The sequence below is a fragment of the Rhinatrema bivittatum genome, chromosome 2 (assembly GCF_901001135.1).
Source record: "Rhinatrema bivittatum chromosome 2, aRhiBiv1.1, whole genome shotgun sequence".
Classification (NCBI taxonomy): domain Eukaryota; kingdom Metazoa; phylum Chordata; class Amphibia; order Gymnophiona; family Rhinatrematidae; genus Rhinatrema; species Rhinatrema bivittatum.
This window is the reverse complement of record NC_042616.1, coordinates 142912782-142939853: the sequence shown is the minus strand read 5'-3', so window position 1 is coordinate 142939853 and position 27072 is coordinate 142912782. Positions and strand designations below refer to the sequence as shown.

Sequence of the window (27072 nt, the reverse complement as noted above, 5' to 3'; positions counted from 1 at the left end):
CACCTAAACCCGGATGAGCTTTATAATCTAGACATTCGACTTTATATCAAATATGGTAAGTCCCTAGGAGCCAAAGCAGTGACTTCAGTATCAGGGTCATGGTATCACCATATGTGGCATGAACATAATGGCGGGTAGTTGTTTCTGGATCAGCTGCATAGAATGTAAATGCTTCAACAGGATACCAATCATAAGACTATTTCAGTAGTCCAGATGTGTATGAACTAGTGCCTGAACCATGGGAGGAAACTTCTGCACTTGCTGAATGAAGCGCAGTTGCACCAAACATGACTGGCAGATAGTGCAACTATGAACTGCCATAAATAATTTATGATCAAATCTTGTGCCTGATTGTTTAACATCAGTGATTCAGAAGGTCAAGTCATCCCAAACTTAATCTTTCAATTTTCTTAGCAAACTCTTTCCTTCCAACCCAAAGAACCTTTAATGGGTAACATGAACATGTTGATACATATTCATTCTCCACAAGTAGAAACACTATGCCCTTGAAACACAGGGTCTATAGACAATGTTTCCCAAAGGGCAATCAGAAAGTATACTGTATATCGCCATTATATATAACCCAACTGAAGGCTTCACGGGACCAGATAAAGGGTACAGTCATGCTAGCATCAATAATGAATACAAATAAAAGCCAATAAAGTATTTAGAACTCCTAAAAGATAAAACTTTATAATTTACAAAGTTTTCTATCATGCAGAGCACATGTGAAGTTTATATACAATTATCTGTGGATGGTTCTTAAGAGGTCCAATAAATGTAACTACAATGTGCTAAAAATGTAAAGCGCTCTGAAAACAGGCAGAAGCTAAAAGCCTCAATGCGCATGGTATTTCTTCTTTTCTCCCAGAGTTAGCACATTCGTATTTTGTCATCTGCCTGTTCCAAAATGGCCTCCACTGTTTTATATTACTGATTTGCATTATGTTACTGTTTATATTTTTTGGATCTTTAGTACCTTCGCCTGTTGTGTGTCTTTCATAGGAGTTCTCAGGTTATGTTCCCCATACCTAATTCTCACAAATATTTTCATAATGAAATCTAATCATCTTTCAAGTACAGAACACCTTTTCATTGTCCAAATTATGCTTAATTGATCTTCCTTTCAATCAACAACTGGTTATGTCTCAATAAAATAGCTATAATTTAATTTAGTTGAAGAATAACAAAACATATCTAATTTAAATATTTTGCTCCTCTAATTATTGTTTGAGTTTCTTCGATTAGGGGAAGCGTTAACTGAAAATATACGATATGCATTTTTATTTCCTTTCTAAAACTTCAGGCTATAGGCAAGCTATTGCTGTGCTTAAGACAGTCATTATTTAATGTCAAAAACTTTAATACCTTTTCAATGGTCACCCGATCTTTTTCTGCTTGATACTTCACATATTCCAAATCTCCATCTGAAAACAAAAGGAAAGAAAGACAGACCATGAAATTACATGTCTATATCCATGTATTCATATTGTGAGCATCAGGTCAGTCTGTAAGCCCCAGAGGAATGCACAGTGGCCGAAAGTCCCTGACCTTCACAACTGCCCTTGACATTCACGGCCTTCTTCCTGCTGTTCAGCCGGCTGGTCAGATAGAGATTAAGAAGTAAGTTCAAGAGCCAAGTGTGGCTAAGAATGCCCACAGCTTTTCATCAATACCAAAACTGGACATCCTTGCTGTTAGTCACAGCCAATACAAAGTTGCTTTAGCAGGTGGCTCTTTCTTACTCAAAGAACATTATATCAAAAGATGAGAAGCACCATTAAATCAGATGACAAACAGCCATAAGCTATATGGTCTATGTCAGATTAATACTGACGTACCAGTGTGTCTAATTCATTTGAATATTCAAAAGTCTGCTTTCTTGCAAGAACAGATGTGACCAGTAATGCTTTCTCTCACTGTCAATTGCTTTCAAATAATCAGAAAATTGTTAAAATAGACAAAAGATCAAATTCGCAATCGTAAAACAACAGCAAATCGGTCATACAGAGGGTAATTTTCAAAGAAATTTGCCTGCAGAAATGGCCTTTCGGAAAACTGCCCACCCTACAGACCCATAAAAGATTATGCATAGGGTCTCTATGAGCAGAGGTCTTTCTGGGCATGGTTGGGGAGGGGGGTGCACATACTTTTGAATTTTCAAAAGCATGCATGTCATTTTTCTCCACTAAAAACTACCCACACAGATGAACATGTGGGCGGGTAGTTTTTGTAGGATAATTTTCAAAGTGAAAGAATGTGTGTACTTTCACTTTTGAAATTTGCTGTAAAGTCAGCAAGTGATAGGAACCGCAGACTTTACACCAAAGTGAACGGTTTTAAAATTTCCCCCACATGGACCATTTTCAAACAGCTGCAGAGCAGAAAAGATAGCCAATTAATTTTAACCAGTGGTGTAGCCAGAACTGATTTTTTTGCGTGGGCCCAAGGTTAACAAGGGTGGGCTGTAGGCATACAGGTCTAAACCCTTCTAGTTGTACTCAAATGGGTTCCTAAGTGGTCTACAACAGCCCTAATGCATCATGAGTGAAGCCTTTAAGAATATGTAAACTCTTATTTCAAGCACTTACCAACATTAAAAATTCCTTATTAATCTGTATTATTTTATTTTATATTGATTGCAATTTATAAATCACAAGAATAGCAGGTAAAAAGCAAAGCTCACATAAACATCAGATTCAATCAATCATGTCATAAAACAAATATCAATGTATTCTTTCATGAATCCTCTTTCCAGAAAGGCAGAGATCACCATAACTACAATAAAATAGTAATAATCATAACAGTGGGCGCAGAGCAAAACCACAACTGTTCACATTACAATCCAACATGAAAAAAAAACAAACTATATTCAAATTCTGGAGTCACCTCAGCAAAAAAAAACAAAAAACCAGCACCTAGAACCTTGCCATACCATATCATTACAGCACTAACTCTCAAGATTCAAATAACAGCAACATTGTGAAAAAGAAGCAATGCAAATACTATAGGCTCTAGAACATTAATACACCATCTACTGGGATAATGGAATAAACCAGACTGCTACAAATTCCTACAGAGAAACTGCATGCTAACAGCAATATTGCACCTCAGTCACATGCAGGCAGAACACAGGTCACTCTTATCTTTCTGTTTCTTCTCTCTCTCCTATCCTCTTCCCTTCCTCTCTCTCACACACACACAAAGGCTCATGCTTTCTTTTACAGACTCCCTTACTTCAATTTAAAAATAGAAACATGCAAACAAAACCAAAATAGAAAGCCTTTGAAAACAGTCTCAGAACAATGGACTGCTAAAGAGCAAAATACAAAATTATAAGAAATGCACAAACCCAAAGATGGCATATTCCAATTACTAAAATCTCAAAATATATATATATATATTTTTTTTAACCTTTGTTGTCTTTTCTTTTTATTTTTCTAATCAGTTGGTCCCAGTCTCTTTTTTACACTTTCCCCTTGTCAGACTTTTCCTAATTCTTTTTCCAAGGTCATTCTTCTCTTTCTGTTTCTTCTCTCTCTCCTATCCTCTTCCCTTCCTCTCTCTCACACACACTCAAAGGCTCATGCTTTCTTTCACAGACTCCCTTACACACAAGCTCTCACTCTTACATGTTCTTACACACACACACACACACACACACACACAAGCTCTCACTTACACTCAGGCTCCCATTCTTTCACACACAAATACATATACTCAGACTCCCATTCTCACACACATACACTGGGGCTCTTCACCAAACCTCTTCTTCACTGCCATGGGGCTGGGCTCCCATGGCAGCCTTGCTTCAGCTGGGCCAGACTTCTTCGTTGCCACGGGGATGGGTTACCATGGTGGCCTTGCTTCAGCTGGGCTGGACTTCTTCTTCGTCACTGTGGGAATGGGCTCCCGTGGCACTCTTGCTTAGGTGGGGGCCGGACTTCTTCTTCGCTGCCATGGAGATGGGCTCACATGGTGGCCTTGCTTTGATGGGGCCTTCTTTGTCGCCATAGGGATGGGCTCCTGTGGCAGTCTTTCTTCAGTGGGGCCCTTCTTCTTTTTCAGCCACTGTGATGATGGAGTTGGCGGTGGCCAGCCTTGTTTGGTGTTGGGCAGCCCTGATTGGGTGGGCTTGAGCCCAACATGACTGGGCCATGGCCCACCCAGGCCCATGGCTATGCCACCGATTCTAACCAGTTATATTCAGGAAAAGTTTCAGCTGAACCTAGCCAGCTATATTTCCAACTGAAAGTTGACTATATATAGTCAATCAAATATATTTAACATAACTCTATGAAGCTATGTTGCCCAGTCAAATTAAGTCAGTTAGTGCTCAAAATCAATGCTAACCAAGTAAATCTTCTTTAAAAAAAATGTAAAAACAAGCAAGGATCTACCCTCTCAGCATCCGAAAGTCATTTGGGGAAAAAAACCCCCAAAAAACTATCAAAGCCACAATCCTCCTGTCTCTCTCCCTCAAAGCACGCCATTATGATTACAAAATCACATCCGATCATTATCCCTCATCATGTTCTCTCCTAGCACTCCATTATGATTTTAAAATCCCATCCGACCATGATCTTTCTGTCCCTCTCTTTCTCAGCATCCATTATGATTAAAAACATAAGAAACATAAGAAGTGCCATACTGGGTCACACCAAAAAGTCCATCAAACCCACTAGATCCAATCCTTCTTGCTCATAACCAGGGATAAGAAGTAGCTTTTCCAAGTCTACCTGGCTAATAATGGTTTATGGACTTTTCCTCCAGAAACTTGTCTAAATCCTTTTAAAATCAATCTATGCTAACAGCCTTCACTACCAGCTCTAGATGCAATTCCAGTTTAATTTCATACTGAGTTAAAAAACACTCTTTAATTTGTTTTAAATGTGCTATTAACTTAATGGTGTGTCTTCTAGTCCTTGTACTGTTTGAAAGGATAAATAGCTGCTGTTTACCCTTGCACACCACTCATGTGGTAAACCTGTATCATATTTCCTCTCAGCTTTCTCTTGTCCAGGATGAAGAGCCCTAACCTCTTCAGCCTTTCCTCATAGGGTAGCCATTCTACCCCTTTATCATTTTAGTCGCCCTTCTTCGTACCTTTTCTAATTCTATTATATCTTTTTTGGAACTGAGGTGACCAGAACTGCATACAATACTCACGATGTGTTTACACCCATGGATTGATACAGATGCATTAAATATCGTTTGTTTTATTATCCATTCCTTTCCTGATAATACCAAACATTCTATTTGCTTTATTAGCCATCACAGTATACAAAGCAGAGGATTTCAAAGCATTGTCTGCAATGATTCCAAGCTCCTTTTCCTGGGTGCTGATGCCTAATATGGAACCCAGCACGAGTACCTATACTTTGGATTATTCATTCCTACATACATCAGCACTAGTCACCTAACTTTCTAGCTCCAACATAACCCCTACCGGACCCATCTAAATGTTACGTGGCTACATTTAACTGCTTAGTGAAATGCAGCAAGATTAATCTAGTCACTCAGCTTGATAAATTTTCAAGTCCTTTCTTAGCTGGCTAGATCTCTTTGAAAATTGAGTTCTATACAAATAAATACAATTATTTTTCATATGTTAAAAGACACACTTGAACCTCTAGCATGTTCTATAGCAACATATATGCCATGGTCAAAATAAATCTCTATCCTTTATGCACTATATAACATTTCAAAAGTGTACAAACTAGTAATATTCACCCTCTATTAACTAGCCACTATTCTGCTTGCACTGCTTAATCATTATTTCAGAAAATATTTGGCCTCTTAGTCTTTTAATCCCCCTGAGCCTCTAGTAGTAGCCAGATTTGGAACAATGACACAAATTAGTTCAAATGGAATGGGATCCAATTGTATATCATTTGTGACATCATGGAAAATATGGACCAATCCAGTTAATGAGAATGGGATAATTAATCTATGGCTTATGCCAACATAGCTGCTCCCAAAAATTCAACAGAACTGCAAGAGGGTATCTGTGGCAAAACAGGGGTTTTGCATGCTTTGTAGATTATTGTTCTGCCCTATGACACTTTTCCCCAGAGAGCTCATTTCCTGTGTGCTGGCCTGCAGGTGGTGTTTGACCTCTGCACTGTAGTTCAAGCAGAGGCTTTTGATGCTGCCTTGACTGAAGGTGGCTTGATCAGCATCCACATCCCAGCATCCCTGACACTGAAGCACCCTGCAGTGCCATTGGTAGAAAGCTAACTGTTAATACTGTGTGCCCTGATTGGCCCTAGAGACAGAGAACTCGCCCTGAGTGTTCTGGAACTCTCCAGTCTTGGCTGGGAGTAGAGGGAGCAGATCTCTGTGTTGAGGCCCTGTTCAGCTTCTGTGAACAGCCTTTTCCTGACCTCCCCAGGCACTAATTAAATAGTGAAAAGTGTTTAGCTAGTTTCTTGTTTGACCTGTTTCTGTTTGCAGTTTAAATCTTTTATCCATTCACTGTTCACACTTTTTCTTAACAAACTCATTAGTTATTTAGCTCTGCTTGTCTTGGACTGACTAACGATCCAGATATTGTTTATATTTGGTCTGTGAGTGTATTTATAGGAACTGTGTGACCATGGTTATGAGGAGTCTCAGTGTCCCTAGAAACCATTAGGGAACTTGCCCCGAGGCAAGCAGGAACCCAGGTGGCAGGTGGGAGATTACCAGTGTAGGAGCACATGTGAAGGTGTAGCGGGCATGTGTACTGCTTAGCAAGTCCCTCCAAGTGACCACAGGGTAATCCTGCATGGGGGTTGGGTGTTGTGATGTGGTGTTACATGACAGTACCTAAAAGAATTCAAATAATTAGGATTAAACCAGAACCAGTTGTAATTGCTACAGGATGAGCATCACTGCCATGAATTTTTGAAATGTTACGAAGTACACATATAACAGATTTTTATACATCTTGTCATAATAATTATAAACTCCAAGAAGACAATGCTAATAATTATCAAAATACCACCTCAGGTTACATTTCATACTAGAAGTACGAGCAAATGTTATGCAGACTACTTCTGCATAAAAATGTTGCAAAAATGGCATTCAGCCCTAATCCCTCAGAAAGAGAAGCCTTCTAATGTGAATTTTATTTTGCTTTAATATTTTACATGTTAGCTAGAATTAATTTGTTTAAAAAATGCTGTCATAAAAGAGTATATGGCAAGGTCCAGAAGATCTATATAGCACTCTCATGTAACCCACGGAGTATCAGTGCATTTGATCCACCCTAATGTATAATGCAAGCAGTTCAAAGTTTCCCCAAAATATCCATGTGCAATACTTGTCTTTGAAGTGAATTTAAATCCTTTCATGGTTTTTAACTCCACTTTCAATGCTTATCTACATATATCGACTTACAATGTTTTACCTAATATCTCAATGGTAGTCTCCTTTATTTTCACAGTATCTTCCAGATCTATAACCTTACTCTTAAGTTTAGCAATTTCTTTTCGATATTTCGCAATTTCATGTTCACATTTTTCTTTATCGAATTCTTCATCTAAAAAAATCTGAAACATGAGGGAAGCAGTTATTTCTCAGAAGAGAATAAAAGATTTATGTACACAGCAGAGCAACAATAATTCTGCATCATGGCTATTACAGAATTTCCATAGCTCTATTGTATATTTAAAATATGAATGGAAAAATGGAATGAAACTAGAAAGGCTCTTGCTGGAAGAAAAATGGCAGTACATTACCAACAAAAGACCATAACACATGCAGACATTTTTATTGACAGGAATAATACATATCATACTGTTTGTGTGCCCTCATCATTCAGGTCAATTTATTATGGAAGCTGTGTCCATGGAGGCAGCTGGGGCTTATCCACCCACACATCCCTCTGTGTTCATGACGTGCTGTCCGTAACTAGGCAGACAGGGGAGACCTGGGCAGCACTGGGGGTGAGGAGGGGGCGCCAAGTATATGGCTAAGGGGGGGGGGGGGGGGGAAGGCTTGTTGCCTTTGTGCCATTGCTCAGGGACAGTGCTACCAGTGTCATGAGGAGCACATCACATGTCAAAGTGGTGAAGTTTTCAGGCTGGAAGCCACATGGAGTCCATCAGGCCCTCAGATATCAACACAGTTGGTTTTCTACTTGGTGCCGGAGCCACCCGGAGGTAATTCATATGCTGAACATTAACATGGCTTTGCATGCCTGTCACACATAGACCGTGCAGGCGTTTAATGCTATTGAACACTTCAGTTTAAATCTCTGTGCAAACAGTGATTACCTTGTAAGAAGGTTTCACGATAACATTTAACAAAAGACTTTAAAGTTATAGTTTTAGTAAAGCAAGCTCATTTACATTTTTATTATGCGTGCTCTTTGTTTAAATCTTGCCATCTCCATGAAAAAGTCTTTTTCCTATGCAATTGAAGCTTATAGCAACAGATACTCCTTTTTATTGTCAATTTCAAAGCCTTTGAAACCATTTCAGTATACCATACTATAGCTGTCTAGACATAACTAACATATATATCTTTTAAAATTAAAGACCTTTATAACGTTAGACCAAGCTTTACCGCAACATTACTATATAAAGCTTAAAATCCCAAGTACTAAAATATTAAGCAATACTAGTAATCATTACTTTAATAACTGGCAAGTAAATGCATTATATTTGATGCTCTATTTTAAAATAGGTTACATTTGTGTGAAAATTAAGATTTTTTTTTAATGCAAAATGAGTAATTGAAAGAACCTAAAATCGCAGTGCTTACAACTTTGAAATAAGTTTTAGCAGACACACATTTGGAAATTAAAAATTTAATGACTGCATGGTATAAACTATATTTATAATAAGACACATTTGCATTAGGTATAGGTTATCACTTTGTATTTACAAAAATACATATGAAAGTACAGGAATTAATTTTATTTGCAAAGCTACCTGTTATTAATGACAATATTCTAGTAAATAGCTATTTGGCAAAAGTTTTAGTGGAACATTTGCTTATCCAGAATGTAGGTTGAAAGTTTTTTTTGTCAAGCTTCCTCATTAATTAGCATGCATATTAAAAACCAGCATGCCAACTCTCCTGCATAGCACTGACTTTAAAGACGTCACATTTTATCCTAATTCTATTAACAAAAACATAACTTCCTCTGGGGACAGCAAAATACCTATGGCACCTGAATATAATCCACTTTGAAGTGTAAAAAGACAGAATATAAAAATAAATAAAAAATAATAAAATAAACTTTGTATAAATCCATGGATTTACCACGCCTCAAGTACTGTGTGCAGTTTTGGTCACACCATTTCAAAAATGACAAAGCAGACATAGCAAAGGTACAGACAAGGGCAACAAAAATGATAAAGGGGATATAAAAGCTCCCTTATGGAAAAGAGACGACTGAGAAGGGATACTATTAAAATATATAAAATCATGAATAGGATGGAATGGGTAAATCGGGAACCATTATTTACCCCTTCAAACAACACTAGGACTAGGAACACTCCATGAAACTAGCAACTGGTAGAATTAAAACAAATTGTAGGATGTTTTTCATTTAGTGCACAATCAAGCAATGGAAACTGTTGCCAGAGGACATGGTCAATGCAACTAACATAGTAGAGTTCAAAAGAGGACTGGACAAGTTCTTGAAGGAAAAATCCATAAACAGTTATTAGCCAGGTACACTTGGGAAAGCCAGTGCTTATCCCTGGGAGTGAGATGCAAGAAACAGATCAACTCCTGTGGATCTGATGGCTACTTGTGGCCTGAACTGGATACTTTTAGAGACAGAATACTGGGCTCCATGGACCTTGCTCTGACCCAGCATGGCATTTCTTATGTTATTTAAAATGAAAATATATTTGCGTGATTAGTTTTATGACTGACACTGTCCAATTGAAACTGATTACAGAATGAATTTATGATTTCAAAAGCCCTTTTAAATAACTATTGTAGATGTAGAATATACATAGCCTTGGACATTAGCTCTTTTGCCCTGCCAAAATGTGAGCATCAACAGCTGAATGTATGGGAAACATTTATTACCATAAGCCAAAACACAATTAAGTATGTGAATGAAAGTATACTGTTTCTGAAGCATTGGTTTACAAGAAAAATGCACGCAGATACTGTGTTCAATTCTAACAATACAAACTTGTTTTCCCCTCATAGCTCAATTTATAGTTTTTGCTTTCTCTGGATACCTTTTAACTCTGGCTCCACCATCTGTTACAAACCAGAACTGCAAATAATTACTATTCAGGCTCCTGCAGCAATAAGGACAATCATTAGCAAAAGGAACAAAGGGAAAGTTCTGTGCAGCTACAGTCATCTGTTACACTTTGAGTGGCAGGTTTTGTGGCAGTATTCTCTCAACCATCTGCCCATAGCCGTATATTTTGGCTGGCTTAAACTATGGGACTTTCAATTAAAACCTTTAAGCAAAAAGAAGTAGAAAGTGGATAGAAAAAGGAAAGCACCCAGTAATTGTAAAGAAGGAAGATTAAATGCCTCACCTTAGTGTATCATTTCTAATTTGCCATTCTGCTATGCTGTGTGAGATACATTTTTGTGATTGTATCTCTTTATAATTAATCTATACAATTTGCTGAAAGAAAAACTGCTTTGCAAGATCTTAATACAATAAATATTAAATAAAATATTTATAATCCAGATGTGGTACTAATATGTGCTTTATATGGATCAGTCTATTACAAAAGTGGTCTCAAAGAATTTAAAAAGCAAATAAATTAAATTTGAATTTGAGGGACATCTTCTTGATATTGGAGGTAATTTTAAAAGAAGTAACGTGCAAATGTAATATACTATTGTTGCATGGTTCTCTGGAGGTTATCCTCTTATTTATCTAATCGAGATTATCAGATCACAATTAATTCTTCCACCTCTTCGTAGCACCAGATACAGTCTGGTGTTTCTTGGGCTTCAGCCCTTTCTTCGGTCTTATGAAATCTTTATCTCACTCCATTATTGCATTCTTGGTCAGCTAAGTGATTCATATAAGCTTTATGCTGATATTCAGTTTTATTTCCCTCTGAAGTCTTCTTGGCATGACACAAATACATTTTTCATTGTTTGTCTTTCATCATACAAGATTGGCTTTAACAAGAATAATCTTTTCCTCAATGTAAAAAAGGCTGAAGTCTTATCTCTTGGACAACCTTCTTCCTACCCCAAGCCACCATTACTTAATTCATAATGGTTTTGTGTTTCATTTCTCTCAAAAGGCCTGTAATTTGGGTGTTTTGATTGATCCACAACTTTCCATGAAACCACATATACAATCAGTAGTCAAAGTCTCTTTTTTCAAGTTAAAATTACTTTGACACCTTAAGCCACTATTGGAACTTGTTAATTTTCGCACTGTATTGCAATCTCTTATTATATCAGATATTGATTATTATAATTCATTGTTTTCTGGCCTACCCAACTCTACATTACGTCCATTGCAGATAATACAAAACTCTCCTGCTCGCTTACTCACTGGGACACCAGTTCAGGATCATATAACACCAGTGCTAAAATCATAACATTGGCTTCCTGTTGCCAACTGCATTCAATACAAAAGTGCTATAATTATTCACAGTCTTCTTCATAACGTTACTTTACCATGGTTACAGTCTACTCTACGTATTCATACTCCTGCATGTACTCTTCGTTCCTCTAGCCAATTCCTCTTAGACATTCCCTCTCCAAAAGTTGCTCATCTCACTGTAACTAGGGATCGTTCCTTTTCTATCTTTGGACCAAACTTCTGGAATTCTCTTCTGAATAACATTCGGCTAACTAAGGATTTATCAAAATGCATTCGGCTAACTAAGGATTTATCAAAATGCAATAAGTATCACATGCGATAGCAAAAGGGGCATGTTTTATGCAAATTGACAGTTTATCACAATTTGCAGGTAGAGAGTCCATCAAGCTAGGTGGAGAGAACATTGCACTAATCTCATCTTTGGGTGAGTTTCCTCTCTCCGTAGGTCATCAAATCTTCACAAGACACCACTGTTCTGTTCGTATGTCTCACGTTGAATGTCAAAGTGGCCCCTAACCCCCTACACTAACAGCTAAACCTCACCTCGAGTTACTAGGTGGGCCTTCCTTAGGGATACAAATACCTATCTACCTATCTAGGAAGAGGACATTATGGCTAGTCTCTCTCTCTCTCTCTCTCTCTCTCTCTCTCTCTCTCTCTCTCTCTCTCTCGCATTAAAGGCATTTTCGCATGCTCTGGTTAACTGATGTAATACCTCTTTTTATGTACTTCCATATTGAAATTTCTAAACTGGAAGGTTATCAATTTGTCATCTAACATAGACAGCAATTGATTTTGTTTTATTGTATTATACGCTTTTAATTATTATGTGTTTCTATGTACCTCGCCCCAAACTATTAGGAGGGATGGATAATAAATACTTTAAAATAAATAAATAAGTAAATGCCTATTTACATGTATACAGTGCACTTACACCTAAATATCCTATGGACAATTCAATGGCATATGTTGTAGCAATTTTCAAAAGTCCATTTACATGCATACAGGTGAAGCAATTAGGGAATGTGCAAATATGTTGGGCTGGCACATGCCAAGCGGATTTTAAAAGTCAACTGAGTACCCTTATATCTCCCACTGCGCGCACAAATGAAAAGTTCCAAAAAAGGGGCAGGGTGTGGGCATGGTTTGGGCATGGGCATTCCTGGATTTCAACTTCAAATTATCATGTAAATAATTACGCGCACACACGTGCCGAGATTTCCTGGGTGTAACTCTACTTCTGCTATAGATGATGTGCAAGTTATAAAATAAAGATAAATAGACAAATCGGCAGGGTTTTAAAGGTCGAGGCTAACAAGGGAGAAGGAAGGCTATTAAACTAGGGGAGTTTGGAAGTCCTATGCCTCACCTGGGCAAACTGGGAATGAACTGGTAAAACTGGTAAAGGCATCGAAGCGTGTGCCTTTTAAAATCCCCCTTACGTGATAGAAATGGGTTTTACACACATAAGCACGTGCCCAATTAAAATTGCACACACATGTGCACGTGGTCAGGCTATTTTATAACATGTATGCATATCCGAGTTTATGTTATAAAATGGCTGCATCCCTGGGCACGGGCCGAAGAAACCGCGCGCACATGTGCGCCCGTGCACTGGTTTAAAAGTTACCATCGCAAAGTGCATTTACACTTGTAAAACCCAGTTTTAAGCATGGAAATCTTTCTGAAAATTACCTCCATTGATTTTATAGGTTTTATAAAACTGGAAGAAACATTTTTTACTGATTATTTTTATTTAAGTGGTTCAGTTACTTATTTAAAATTTCCTTATCAGAAACAATTCTAGTAGTTTCTAGGAGCATACATATTCTTGTTAAGATTCTATTCCGGGATGCATCTATGACCAAAGAATTTTTCTGAGGAGTCCTAGGGGCACAGACACATCAGAATATAGAATCTTGTGAGACTGCTGCTAGATGTCCTGATTGTGACTTAAAAAATTAAATGAAAAAATAATTGCAATAAGTGTAATTATTGAGAAATGTTTAATGAGGTATTCCAACACTAATCTTTAAAAAAAATCATTGTTACAGAATATGGGTGTTCTTCACTAGTATCTATTTTTTTCTGCAAAAGATCAGCTTGCCTTTAGATTGTTTCAATTGTGCCACATGAGGGGGCAATTGCATAAGACATTCCTTGGAAATCAAGCTTCCATCCAAGCTTTTCCTGAGCTAGAAGCCTTCACTTGGATTTATCAAGAGACAGTACTTCTGTAATTTTTATGCAAAAATCCAAAAACCTAATAGGTCCCATTCTTCTTGTTAGTATCTTAGAGGATTTTTATGGGTAAAACGTGTTTTGCCCATGGAAGTTGGTTGAAGGAAATTGGCTGCAGGTGATAAAAGTAAGCACAGGAAGCTTAACTTTCAAACTGTCCTTGTAGCTCCATATGCACGTGTATGAGGATCTGCTGAGATTTAATCAAGTATTTTAGAACCTGCATGGAGCCATCTGCACAGTTTTAAAAATGTGCTTTTCTCCACCACCACGTATGCGTGCATGTTTCAGTATGTGCAATATTTCAGTATGTGCATAATCTGGTATCTCTAGTACATGCATACTATTTTGCACACGTGTGTGCACACTTCCGGTTACAATGAGATATGTTCATTCCAAAATGACGCCCCTGGCATGAAAGCCAAATTCCTCAGCTAGGGATGTGGCTAAGCTGGTCAAATTAATAGTCTTCAAATAGGACCTCCTCTTCTCCATCTGAGGGGTCAGGTGGAACACCAGGCATATGAGCCAGGCCTGGCAGGGCACATGCCTAGAATTCAATTGTGGAGCCTCCTACCCCCGAGAGTTAAGTGCCTAAAGGGAAGTAGGGGTAAAGAATTAAATGAATAGAGGGCAACCTGAGTGCATGTGGAAAATGTCAAAAACTAGGTGTAGGCTCTTGCCCTCAGCATGCTGTTTTGCACAGATTCTAGGGAAGAGGTTTCAAATGTTAAGGAGCTTCCTTGCACATGGGCACACCGGGGCTGTGTGCAGCTCAATATGCAGAGCTGTGGAAGCAGCACAGCCCTGAAAGGAGCTTCAGAGGACAGCACCAATGCTTTTATGGCACTAGGAAAACTCCAGGAGTGGTGGCAAAATGCAGTCAAGGCTGAAGCTGTTAGCGTTAAAGTGTCATATGCAGCGACAAGCTTGGGGGCAGGGCCAGAAACCTAACAGCATATATTGATGTCAGAAAAGACAACGATGAGCCACTGTTAGAGTGGGTCAAAGATTAGCGGGAATGAACAAAAACATGACATTGGGGATGTCATAAAATTTGCACCATACAATAAGAGCATATTATTCACACTTCTCATTTGTACAGAATGAAGAACTCATGAAGCACATGGCGTATATTTGCATTACACTGTGAACCGATGTGATATCCTGGATGAATGTCGGTATATAAAAAATTTTAAATAAATAAATAAATAAATGAAGAAGTCCCGGGAGCTGTACTGCTTAGAGAAAGAATAGCTGGAGAAGCTGCACATCAGGCAGGAGTGGGCTGGAAATAAGTTCACATAATGCCCATCTGGGAGTTATCAACATTGTCTATTGTAGCTTCTGCCTTCCATCATTTACCATACTATTGCCATGCAAGCCAACTGAACTATGTCATAGCCAGCATCTTGAAGTATCCCTCCAGCATCCATTCAGCGCATAGTGGCCAAAGCACAACCCCTGGATCATGGCATGCTAAAGGCCAATTATATATGTTAATGAGAACTCTAAAAAAAATCTTAACCAGGGAATCTCTATGCCTCCCTTCCAACAAGGACCCTTTGCTAGTAGCAGAATTATGACCACTGAGGTGTTGGAATCTAAGGCAGACTCTACAGACACCCACCCACCCTACCAAAAAGCCTACCTCTGAGCTACTATCACTAACTGGGTACCATGCCAGAGATGTATATGAAGCTAAGCCACAAACACAGGGATAGCATTTAAAGGGTTACCTCTTGGTTGCAACACCATAATTGCCATCACACAATCGGGAGACAAGGTACTGAAAAATAGTGGCCTTTTCACCAACAGAAGACCTTCCAGCTGAGAAAAGGTGTCATACAGATGTGCAGATAGGTACTCTTTTCAGTAGAAGCTGTCTGCATCAAGTTCTAATCATTCATCTCAATCTCCAAAATGCTGGAAGAGTGAAGAAAATTAATAGGGCCTATATCCAGCCTTATACCATGGAGACTATGGTAAACCAGGAGGTAAACAGATGGCTCAAGTAACTAGAGATTCAATCCTCACCATTACTCTGACTAACTACTCAGCTAGAGGCCAGCTTTCCACCATAAGGGTCTCAGCTCCCAGCTAGGAATTTTCATCACCTTTCCAACACAAACACCTCAAGAATCTTCACAAGCCTATGGAAATCTGCTAACCCTTACAGCATTTCCCCAGGAACCCCTGTCTTCTACCTGACATTTATTTATTTTACAACTTTATAACCAACATTCTACAACGTAGCTTGAGGCAGCTCATATGACTAAAATACATAATTAAAACATATAAACATATAGGTAATAGGAGTTTTGAAGGCTTTGTGAGCTATCTGGGATTCTTAGAGCCCACGCAACCTTTTAGAGTGAGTGAAATCTCCTGAAGCAAGTAGCTGTAACTATGGCTGTTTCCCTTACAGATACAGAAGCATAGAAATGATGGCAGAAAAGGACCAATGCCCAGGTAGCTTCTTAAGGTAGTAATTGCCACTCTGTGCAGGTTTCTCCCATGTTTCTCTTAAGGGTAGTAACTGCTGCTCCATGCAGTTATTCCCAAGCCTTACGATAACCCATAAAAATTACAGCTAGCAACATTTTTTACTGGGTGATGAGCTTTCTTGAAAATTCAGACAGTGCTGCTTGATGTGCTTTGCTTATGGACTTAGTCATAGAAGCAGTCCTGTACTTTTTCCCTTATGTCTGCGTATCATTACTCCAAAACATAAAAGTCAGAGCCCTCGGTTGTCATTTGAATCCAATTCCTCTTTTCCCCCTTGTAATCTAAGTGGGGGGCAATGTTGCAGTTGCATTAACAGCATCAAGGCATATTGGTTAAGGGTAGTAATCTCCATGCCTTCTCCTAAGGGTAGTAACCGCTGCACCAGCAAGTTACCCCTCTGCACACTTTTCTTATTTCCGTCCTATAGCCTTTAGTGATCCACACTGCTTATCCCATGCTCCTTTGAATTCTTTGACTATTTTTGTCTTCCCCACCTCTTCTGGAAGGGCATGCCAGGCATCCACCACCCTCTCTGTAAAGAAATATTTCCTGACTTTGGTTCTGAGTTGTTCCCCCCTGAAGTTTAATTTCATGACCCTTAGTTCTATTATTTTCTTTCCATCAGAAAAGGTTTGAGGTTCGTGCATCATTAAAACATTTTAGGTATCTGAAGGCCTGTATGGTATCTTCCCTGCACCTCCTCTCTTCCACAGTATACATATTCAGATCCTTCAGCCTCTCCTCATAGGTCTTCCGATATAATCCCCACACCATTTTGGTCGCCCTTCTCTGGACCAGCTCAATCCTGTTCCTATCCTTTTTGAGATATGGGCTCCAGAACTGAACACAGTATTCTAGGTGAGGCCTCACCAAGGACTTGTACAAGAGCATTATCACCTCCTTTTTCTTATTGGTTTTTCCTTTCTCTATGCAGCTCAGATTTCTTCTGGCTTTAGCAATTGCCTTGTCACATTGATTCACCATCTTCAGGTTACAAGACAATATAACCCCAAGATTCTTCTCTTGGTCCATGCATATCAGTCTTTCACCCCCCCAACACATACAGTTCTTTTGGATTACCACATTCCTGGCACTGAATCCCAGCTATAAAGAAACCATGCCTCAGTTGTAAATCCTCCTATAATTAACAACTAACAAGCTGTTATGACCGTCGGCCACGGCAGGCTCAACTCACGTCATGTCATGCTTGGTTCTCTACCCCCGGTACTCTCACGGAGGTGGCCAGTCGCTGCTGCTGCATTCCTTCTGGCTCCCTGCACGCCACGTGGTGGTTGGGATGCCGCCAACCAGTGTTCCGATCTTGAGCCTCTATAGGCGTAGGCGCGTGCGCCATCTGTCCACCCTTTAAAGGGCCAATGGTGGAAACTCCAGGCTCGTCCCCGGCTGATGATATCACTGGCCTCGAGTATTTTCGCTTCACCTCCAGCCACCACTAACCGACTTGGCAACAAGTTCCTTGGCTCCTTTTGGTGCAAGTCCGCTAACGACCAGCCAATAAGAACTGCCGGGCTGACGCTCTCTCTAGGTCCTTTGTCCCTGAGGACCTTCTGGACCCTCCTCGCCACATTATAGACCCTGCAAAGGTCATCCTGGCTGCCACCTATCCAGTCCCACCGGGGAAGATGGTGGTTCCGCACCAGTTGTCCCGGAGAGTGCTTCGTTGGGCCCACGATTCCCTTACCTCAGGGCACCCGGGGCAGTCCAGAACCTTAGCCGCCCTCCTGCAATTTTACTGGTGGCCAACAATGAGGAAGGATGCACAAGCCTACGTGGAGTCTTGCTCTACTTGCGCTCACCACAAACCTCCAATCCCTAGCGAGCCATGGACCCACAATGCAACAGACTTTATTGTCAACCTTCCACTCTCTGGCGGCAACAACATCATCTGGGTCATTGTGGACCGCTTTTCTAAAATGGCCCACTTTGTGGCTTTTCCTGGCCTTCCATCAGCCCCACAGCTTGCTCAGTTATTCATCCGTTATGTGTTCCGGCTCCATGGCCTTCCTAAGCACATCTTGTCTGACCGCGGAGTTCAGTTTTCAGCCCGGTTTTGGAGGTCCCTTTGCAGAAAATTTGACGTCTCTCTGGCCTTCACCTCTGCATATCACCCTCAGGCCAATGGGCAAGCGGAAAGAACCAATAGGACCATCAAGCAGTTCCTACGTGTCTATGTCAACCTCCAACAAAACGATTGGGCAGATCTCCTTCCCTGGACGGAGTTCGCATTAAATCCTCATCCCTCATCATCCACTGGCTCCTCACCCTTCCAGGTAGTCTATAGACGACAACCTCTTCCTCCTCTACCATTACCATTATCCGTTCCTTCACCTGCAGCTCAGTCTTCCACCCAAGAGTTACACCAACTCTGGAATAGTACTCAACAATTACTACAAAAAGCAGCCCAAAGGGCCAAGAAGTTCTTTGACGCCCATCACCGTGTAGGCCCTCTGTTCAAATTGGGTGACAAGGTGTAGCTTAGCACCCGATTTATCTGCCTCAAGCTCCCATCTTCACGTTTCTCTCCCAGATTCATCGGCCCTTTTCGGGTGCTTTGCCAGATGGGCTCAGTTACTTACAAGCTCCGGCTCCCACCTTCTCTCAAGATCCACAACGCCTTTCATGACTCATTGCTAAAGCCCTTGGTACTATCCGGATTCTCGTAGAAGCCGCCCGAGCCACAACCACTGTCTTCCGAAGCTGATGTAGTTTATCAAGTGCGAGATGTCCTTGACATGCGAAAATGTGGGAAGAAATGGGAGTACCTTCTCTCTTCGGAAGATTTCAGACCAGAAGAGAATAGTTGGGAACCAGGCGCCAATATTTTTGACAAAACCTTCATCAAGCAATTCCATGCTACCCATCCATTGAAACCGAAACCCCCTGGAAGGGGGTACTGTTATGATCGTCGTCCACAGCCTCCTGCGGCAGGCTCAACTCACGTCATGTCATGCTTGGTTCTCTACCCCCAATACTCTCGAGGCAGTGGCCAGTTGCTGCCTTCGCGTTCCTTCTGGCTCCCTGCACTCCACGTGGCGGCTGGGATGCCGCTGACCAGCGTTCTGATTCTGGGCCTCTCTAGGCATGCACACCATCTGTCCACCCTGTAAAGGGCCAATGGTGGGAACTCCAGGCTCATCCCCGGCTGATGACATCACTGGCCCAGAGTATTTAAGCTTCACCTCCAGCCACCACTAACCGACTTGGCAATGAGTTCCTTGGTTCCTTTTGGTGCCAGTTCCTTTTCCACTGACCAGTTGTTCCTGCCTTCGGATCTCTGCGCTTCTCCTTCCAGGTTCCTGCCTCTGTGCTTCCCGTTCCGCGGGCCCTGGCTCAGCGTTACTTCACCTGGACTTTCTCTCAGGCTTCCAGCACCCGGGTCTAGTCTCAGCACCATTTCTTCTGGGCTCTCTCTCTCAGTGCTTCCCACTCCACGGGCCCTGGCTCAGCGCTACTTCACCTGGACTTTCTCTCAGTGCTTCCCACACCTCGAGGCCAGGCTCAGCACCATTTCACCAGGACATTCTCTCAGCGCTTCCCGCTCCGTGGACCCTGGCTCTGCACTACTTCTTCTGGACTCTCTCTAGCACTTCCTGCTCCTCGGGGCCAGGCTCAGTGCTACTTTACTTGTGAGTCCCTTCTGCAGTGCCCTCTGCTCCTTGTGACCCCCACGGCACTTCTCCTTGAAGATTTTACTACAGTTCTCATCAAGACTGAGCTCAACGCAGTACTCCACTAGACTGTGTCTCAGCGCCCCATTCCTCGGGGCACTCCCCTCTGCTGCTACTCTCCAGACATCAGCATCGGTGGGTTTCCCGCTCTAGCCCTTACTCAGCATACTACAGTTCGTGCCTCTGCACCTGCTCATCCCAAGGCCACTCCCACGTGGTCCTGCTCTACTCCCTTCAGAACTGCAGTGGCCTTACACTCCCTGAAACTCTTTATCCTCCTCCCTCAGAGAGTGCTCCTGTCTCGAACTGTGCCTATTCTCTCTGACACTCTCTGCACCCACTCGCCTACCCTCTCCGGGACCAGCCACACAGAGGTGCTCCTAAGTCCTGCCGGTCCCGGCACCCAAGGGCTCAACCTGCGGGGAAAGAGGGTCAGTACAGTCAAAATTCCAGCTTGCTTCTTTTCCCAGCCAGCCTCACCTCCCGACGGTGGGGACCTGTGGGGCCCAACCCTTCAGATAGCAACAGAAGAAAATAGGATAAAGCATAAACGTTGGCAAGTTAAATGTAAGACATTGATAAGACAGGCTAAGAGAGAATTTGAAAAGAAGTTGGCTGTAGAGGCAAAAATTCACAGTAAAAACTTTTAAAAATATATCCGAAGCAGAAAGCCTGTGAGGGAGTCAGTTGGACCGTTAGATGATCGAGGGGTTAAAGGGGCACTTATAGAAAATAAGGCCATCGTGGAAAGATTAAATGATTTCTTTGCTTCGGTGTTTACTGAAGAGGATGTTGGGGAGGTACCCGTAATGGAGAAGGTTTACATGGGTAATGATTCAGATGGACTGAATCAAATCATGGTGAACCTAGAAGATATGGTAGGCCTGATTGACAAACTGAAGAGTAGTAAATCACCTGGACCGGATGGTATACACCCCAGAGTTCTGAAGGAACTAAAAAAATGAAATTTCAGACATATTATTAAAAATTTGTAACCTATCATTAAAATCATCCATTGTACCTTAAGACTGGAGGATAGCATATGTAACCCCAATATTTAAAAAGGGCTCCGGGGTGATCCGGGAAACTACAGACCGGTTAGCCTGACTTCAGTACCAGGAAAAATAGTGGAAAGTGTTCTAAACATCAAAATCACAGAACATATAGAAAGACATGGTTTAATGGAACAAAGTCAGCATGGCTTTACCCAGGGCAAGTCTTACCTCACAAATCTGCTTCACTTTTTTGAAGGAGTTAATAAACACGTGGATAAAGGTGAACCGGTAGATGTAGTATACTTGGATTTTCAGAAGGCGTTTGACAAAGTTCCTCATGAGAGGCTTCTAGGAAAAGTAAAAAGTCATGGGATAGGTGGCGATGTCCTTTCGTGGATTGCAAACTGGCTAAAAGACAGGAAACAAAGAGTAGGATTAAATGGACAATTTTCTCAGTGGAAGAGAGTGGACAGTGGAGTGCCTCAGGGATCTGTATTGGGACCCTTACTTTTCAATATATTTATAAATGATATGGAAAGAAATACGACGAGTGAGATAATCAAATTTGCAGATGACACAAAATTGTTCAGAGTAGTTAAATCACAAGCAGATTGTGATAAATTGCAGGAAGACCTTGTGAGACTGGAAAATTGGGCATCCAAATGGCAGATGAAATTTAATATGGATAAGTGCAAGGTGATGCATATAGGGAAAAATAACCCATGCTATAATTACACAATGTTGGGTTCTATATTGGGTGCTACAACCCAAGAAAGAGATCTAGGCGTCATAGTGGATAACACATTGAAATCGTCGGTTCAGTGTGCTGCGGCAGTCAAAAAAGCAAACAGAATGTTGGGAATTATTAGAAAGGGAATTATTAGAAACGGAAAATGTCATAATGCCTCTGTATCGCTCCATGGTGAGACCGCACCTTGAATACTGTGTAAAATTCTGGTCGCCGCATCTCAAAAAAGATATAATTGCACTGGAGAAGGTACAGAGAAGGGCTACCAAAATGATAAGGGGAATGGAACAGCTCATCTTTGAGGAAAGACTAAAGAGGTTAGGACTTTTCAGCTTGGAGAAGAGATGGCTGAGGGGGGATATGATAGAGATGTTTAAAATTATGAGAGATCTAGAATGGGTAGATGTGAATCGGTTATTTACTCTTTCGGATAGTAGAAAGACTAGGGGGCACTCCATGAAGTTAGCATGGGGCACATTTAAAACGAATCGGAAAAAGTTCTTTTTTACTCAACGCACAATTAAACTCTGGAATTTGTTGCCAGAGGATGTGGTTAGTGCAGTTAGTATAGCTGTGTTTAAAAAAGGATTGGATACGTTCTTGGAGGAAAAGTCCATTACCTGCTATTAAGTTCACTTAGAGAATAGCCACTGCCATTAGCAATGGTAACATAGTATAGACTTAGTTTTTGGATAATTGCCAGGTTCTTATGGCCTGGATTGGCCACTGTTGGAAACAGGATGCTGGGCTTGATGGACCCTTGGTCTGACCCAGTATGGCATTTTCTTATGTTCTTAACCCCACCTCTGGCCAAAGGTCCACAATTCCTAACACAACCATACGGGGAAATAAAATAATAAATACCAAGCTCTGGTGGCCGCTACAGTATTTATGGTTGATAACCATTTACTGGCTTATAACTCAAATTGTGCACCAATACAGTTTTTACTTTGTGTGGTGTTAAATCATATTTGCTTATTTTTTGTTTTTATGTGATTAAAATCTTTAATGCCTTTGCATTAGTCTTTTTCAAAATTCTATAGCTCTCCCAATGTGAGCTTACTCAAAACTCCATCACATCTAAGGGTGTTAAACTTATCTCTGTAAACTGCTGTGGGCAGTAATAATTCTTGACAGAAATTTCTTGGTTCAAATAATCACTCCAAATGATAGCTCATGCCCGCCCGACACTGACAGTGTTTTAACGCTTAGCATCTGCTTCAGGGGCTGGCAAGTCTAATGCTGCTTCATTTTCCTCTTTTAACCGCTGCTTGTCTGCCTGAATCCCAGCTGCCAAATCAATGACCGCTCTTCAAGGTTTCTTAAATCACTTTTCATTCTCTCTACTCCTTCAGACTTGTCCACTCTGTTGCAGATCTTAGTATCATCTGCAAATTGACACATTTTACCATCTATCCCTTCCGCAATGTCGCTCACAAAGATATTGAACAGAACCTGTCCCAACACAGATCCTTGTGGCAATCCACTTAACACCGATCTCTCTTCAAAGTAGGTTCCATTTACCATTACATGCTGACTCCTATTAGTCAACCAGTTTGTAATCCACGCCACCACCTTGGCACTCACTCCAAAACTTCTCATTTTATTCACAAGCCTCCTGTGTGAGACCATATCAAAAGCTTTGCTGAAATCCAAGTAGATCATATTGAACACTCTTCCTTGATCCAATTATCTTGTTACCCAATCAAAAAAAAATCAGATTTGTCTGACAGGATCTTCCCCTGGTGAATCCATGCTACTTCGGGTCCAGCAATCCACCGGATTTTAGATAGTTCACCATCCTTTCCTTCAGCAGTATCTCCTTTCCTTCAGCTTGTAGTTTCCAGCCTCCTCTCTCCTACCACTCTTGTGAAGTGGGACCACCACCACTCTTCTCAATAGATCCCATTTCTAGGGATCTATTGAACAGGTCCTTCAGTGGACCTGCCAGGACATCTCTGAACTACTTCAGTATCCTGGGATGTATCTTATCCAGCCCTATGGCCTTGTCCACTTTTAGTTTGCCTAACTCCTCTTGTACATTTCTCTTCTCTAAACAGAGTTTCGTCTATTCCATCCTCATTAACAACAATGTGGTTTTTGGTAACATAGAACTGGACAAAAGCAGGCTGAAGTCTTCTAATGTGCAGGAGCCATAAGATCACATAGATGATTGAATTAGGGTGAATGAAGAGCATCACTATTTCGGCTAAAATACCAGCTACACAGGTGAGGAGCTAGGACAAATGTCATATTGAAAAAGGTTTCAAAAAATGTGGTCATCTATACATGCCTTGGATTTCTCATACAAAATATCTAGCATATTGGCCAATTCTACACAAATATATATATAGGGGTAGATTTACAAAAAATGCGCGTTCGCGTACTTTTGTTGGCGCACCAGTCGCAAACAAAAGTACGCTGGATTTTAGTAGATACGCGCGTGGCCGCGCGTATCTGCTAAAATCCAGGATTGGCGCGCGCAAGGCTGCCGATTTTGTGCAGCCGGCGCGCGCCCTTTGTCCGGGGATTTACGCCTCCCGGAGGGAGAAGTAAATCCCCGCGCGCCAGCGGGCCGCTAGCGCGCCGAGACACGATCCGGGGGCGGTTCCAGAGGGCGCGGCCATGCCCCCGGACCGCCCCGGGCCAAAACCACGCCCCCAGGCCCGCCCCCGAAACGCCGCATCCTGCCCCCAAAATGCCGCGATCGGCCCCGCCCCAGACACGCCCCCAACACGCCCCCGACAAAAAACCCCGGGACTTACGTGAGTCCCGGGGCTCTGCGCGCGCCGGCACGCAAGGCCCTGCTCGCATAAATCCGGGCGGATTTACGCGAGCAGGGCTTTTAAAATCCGCCCCATAGAGAAGGATTTATGTGTATACCAAAAAGAAGGACCCTTTACATATGTACATCTGATAAATGAGCGTGTATATATGTTCCCTGCTAACTATTGCCTTCTATTTTATAAAAATACGATTGTAAATTTTCTGTGCATCTGTAAATTTTCCAGCCCCCATATATGCATAATTATGTATCCATTAGGCACATATGACGATATTTAAGCTCAGGTCTCATTGCCTACCTTCCAAACAGCACCATGCATGAAGGCAAAGGACCTTTACTTAAGAAGCTTAACTTACAGCCATGGGAGTGAACCTTCTTTCAAAGAGGTGATGAAAGTTCAGAACATGCTTTATAGGAAGGAATCTGGGAAAGTGGGATCTTCTAGAAAGGAGAACACATGGGAGAAAATCTGCCCCAAATTGAATCCTGTCTTTCACAACAATAAAAATGTGCAAGACCTCAGCCATAAGTGGCAAGACTTTAGATGCATGATCAAGGAAAAATAGGCCAAAACGAGGTCAGAGGGGCTCTGTAGCCAGATTACTTTCACCCCAACTGAATGTATGATCTTGAGCACCAAGCAGAGGGCAGCAGTGTGAAGAGCTGGACAGCAAGAGGCCTCATGTTCAAACATCAAACAAGGTGAGTGCTCTTTGTAGGAAAGGCATTAAGATACTTACTTTATAATTGTTCCTATATGCATCTAACATATATATATGTCCAAAAGGCTGATAGGGCCAACAGTCATGGCCAGTATTTTGCAACAAGCCTATTTTTAATCTTTGCTGAAAACACCATAATTGTGGCATAGAGATCCTAGGGGATGGTGGACTAGAAAGAAGTTTTGTTGCAGGAGGCCATTCAGTGCAGTCCCATTGGCCATTCTCCATGTCTATAAGGCAGATACAGTGTGAGATCTGAGAGAAAGCCTTATAGAAAGAGTCAGTTGTGACAGTTTTTGTACTTTTTTTTTTTTTTTTGCAGGTAAGAAGGCACACCATGCCTTGGATAGCCCTAGACCCTGGGGTCTGGAAAAACCTAAATGCCATCCTACAGTGCTAGCGGAAAATCCTGAGGCATCAAGCAAGTCAGAAGAGGAGTGGTCCCAGGAATCTGAAGATACCAGACAGGATGAGGAAATGATTGAGGAAGGAGAAAAGGAGCAGAATGAGGCGCTGTTGGAGGATGAGCCCAACCCCTTTCAACCCACATTGTCCTGATATCATTGCACAAGATGCAAGCAGTGAGGAAGTACACACCGGAGGGAAAAAGCCAAGCTATTCACCAGAAGTGATGAGCAGTTGTGTTCATTCCTGCAGAAAGTCACATGCTTGTACAAAATGATATACTGGAAGATGATCTTGTTGGATTATGTCAGGAAATGCAGGTCTTTAAGGAAGTGCTGCATGAGGAGCTGCAGGGAGTTAAACAAGTGCTGTGAGAGGAAGTGAATTCTATTAGTTCTGTTTTGAGGTGCATGCCCACATGCCTCCATGTCAGCCACAGCCAGCACGGGCCATTTGCTGGCAGGCACAGGTCCTTTCGATGCTGCTGCCCTTTAAGTTATCTCATTGCCATGGTTTAAACCTCCACCAGCTGCTGTTCCTCCAGTTCAGTTGTAAGCTACTCTTGCATGCCCAACATCACCAATGATACTGCCTCTAACTATGGCTCCACTACCTCTAAGGAGGTCTTCCCCTTCAGTGAACATGCAGGTATCTTCAAGTCTACCTGTCTCTGCTACCTATGGAATGTCCTCACTCTGTATACCCTCTGATGAGGTGTACCATACCAAAGCTGCAGGTCCATCTTCCTGGGCCCGCCCCCAAACCTCAGCTCTCAGAAACCTCTCTTGCCTGCAGTGCCCACCTTTAGTTCACTCCCCTTGCCACAGCCTTCTGTATCCATGGCCACTGAGGACACATTCAATATAGTAAATGCCCCTTTGCAGAAGCACAAGATTATGCCAGTCCAAGAAACCTGAGTCTCTTCACCCACCAAAAGGAAAGTACACCCCACAATGTGCCCTGTTCTTATTTATTTATTTATTTACTTACTTAAATTTGTAGACCTCTTAGCAACATTTCTAAGCAGTTTCCATGGTAAACATTCATAAAACTTAAAAACATTAAAACAATAAAGCAAAATTATAAAAATGATAAGTATACCAGATAAAAAAAAAATCAAAAACTATCATCTGGCTATATAAAAATATATAAAATATATAACCCTCCTATCTACTAAGCCACTTAAGGTTCAAAGACCTGCTGGAATAAAAATATTATGACCATCTTACTAAACCTTAGCAGTGAGCTTTCCTCCATTAAACCCTTGAGGGAGAGTATTCCATAGCTGGGGACCTTACACACAGAACAGATCCTCACAGAATTTATCAAGAGTAGATTCTATAAGGCTGATCTTAAAGGCCTTGTGGGTTGGTATAACTTAAGAGCAGCATTAAAACTGGGTGGTACAAGTTCATTAATACCCTTAAAAACCAACAT

At 41.4% G+C, this 27072-nt stretch overlaps 1 protein-coding gene across 1 annotated transcript in view; it reads right to left on the bottom strand.

The window, feature by feature from the left end:
• LOC115083234 (uncharacterized protein C10orf67, mitochondrial-like) overlaps window positions 1–27072 on the bottom strand; it is a 325694-nt gene that overhangs the window by 277280 nt on the left and 21342 nt on the right. The window contains exons 3-4 of the mRNA XM_029587042.1: window positions 7394–7535; window positions 1369–1427 (exon numbers count right to left, since the gene is read on the bottom strand). Of these exons, the coding sequence (XP_029442902.1) occupies window positions 1369–1427; window positions 7394–7535 (201 nt within the window). The remainder of the gene's footprint in view (window positions 1–1368; window positions 1428–7393; window positions 7536–27072) is intronic.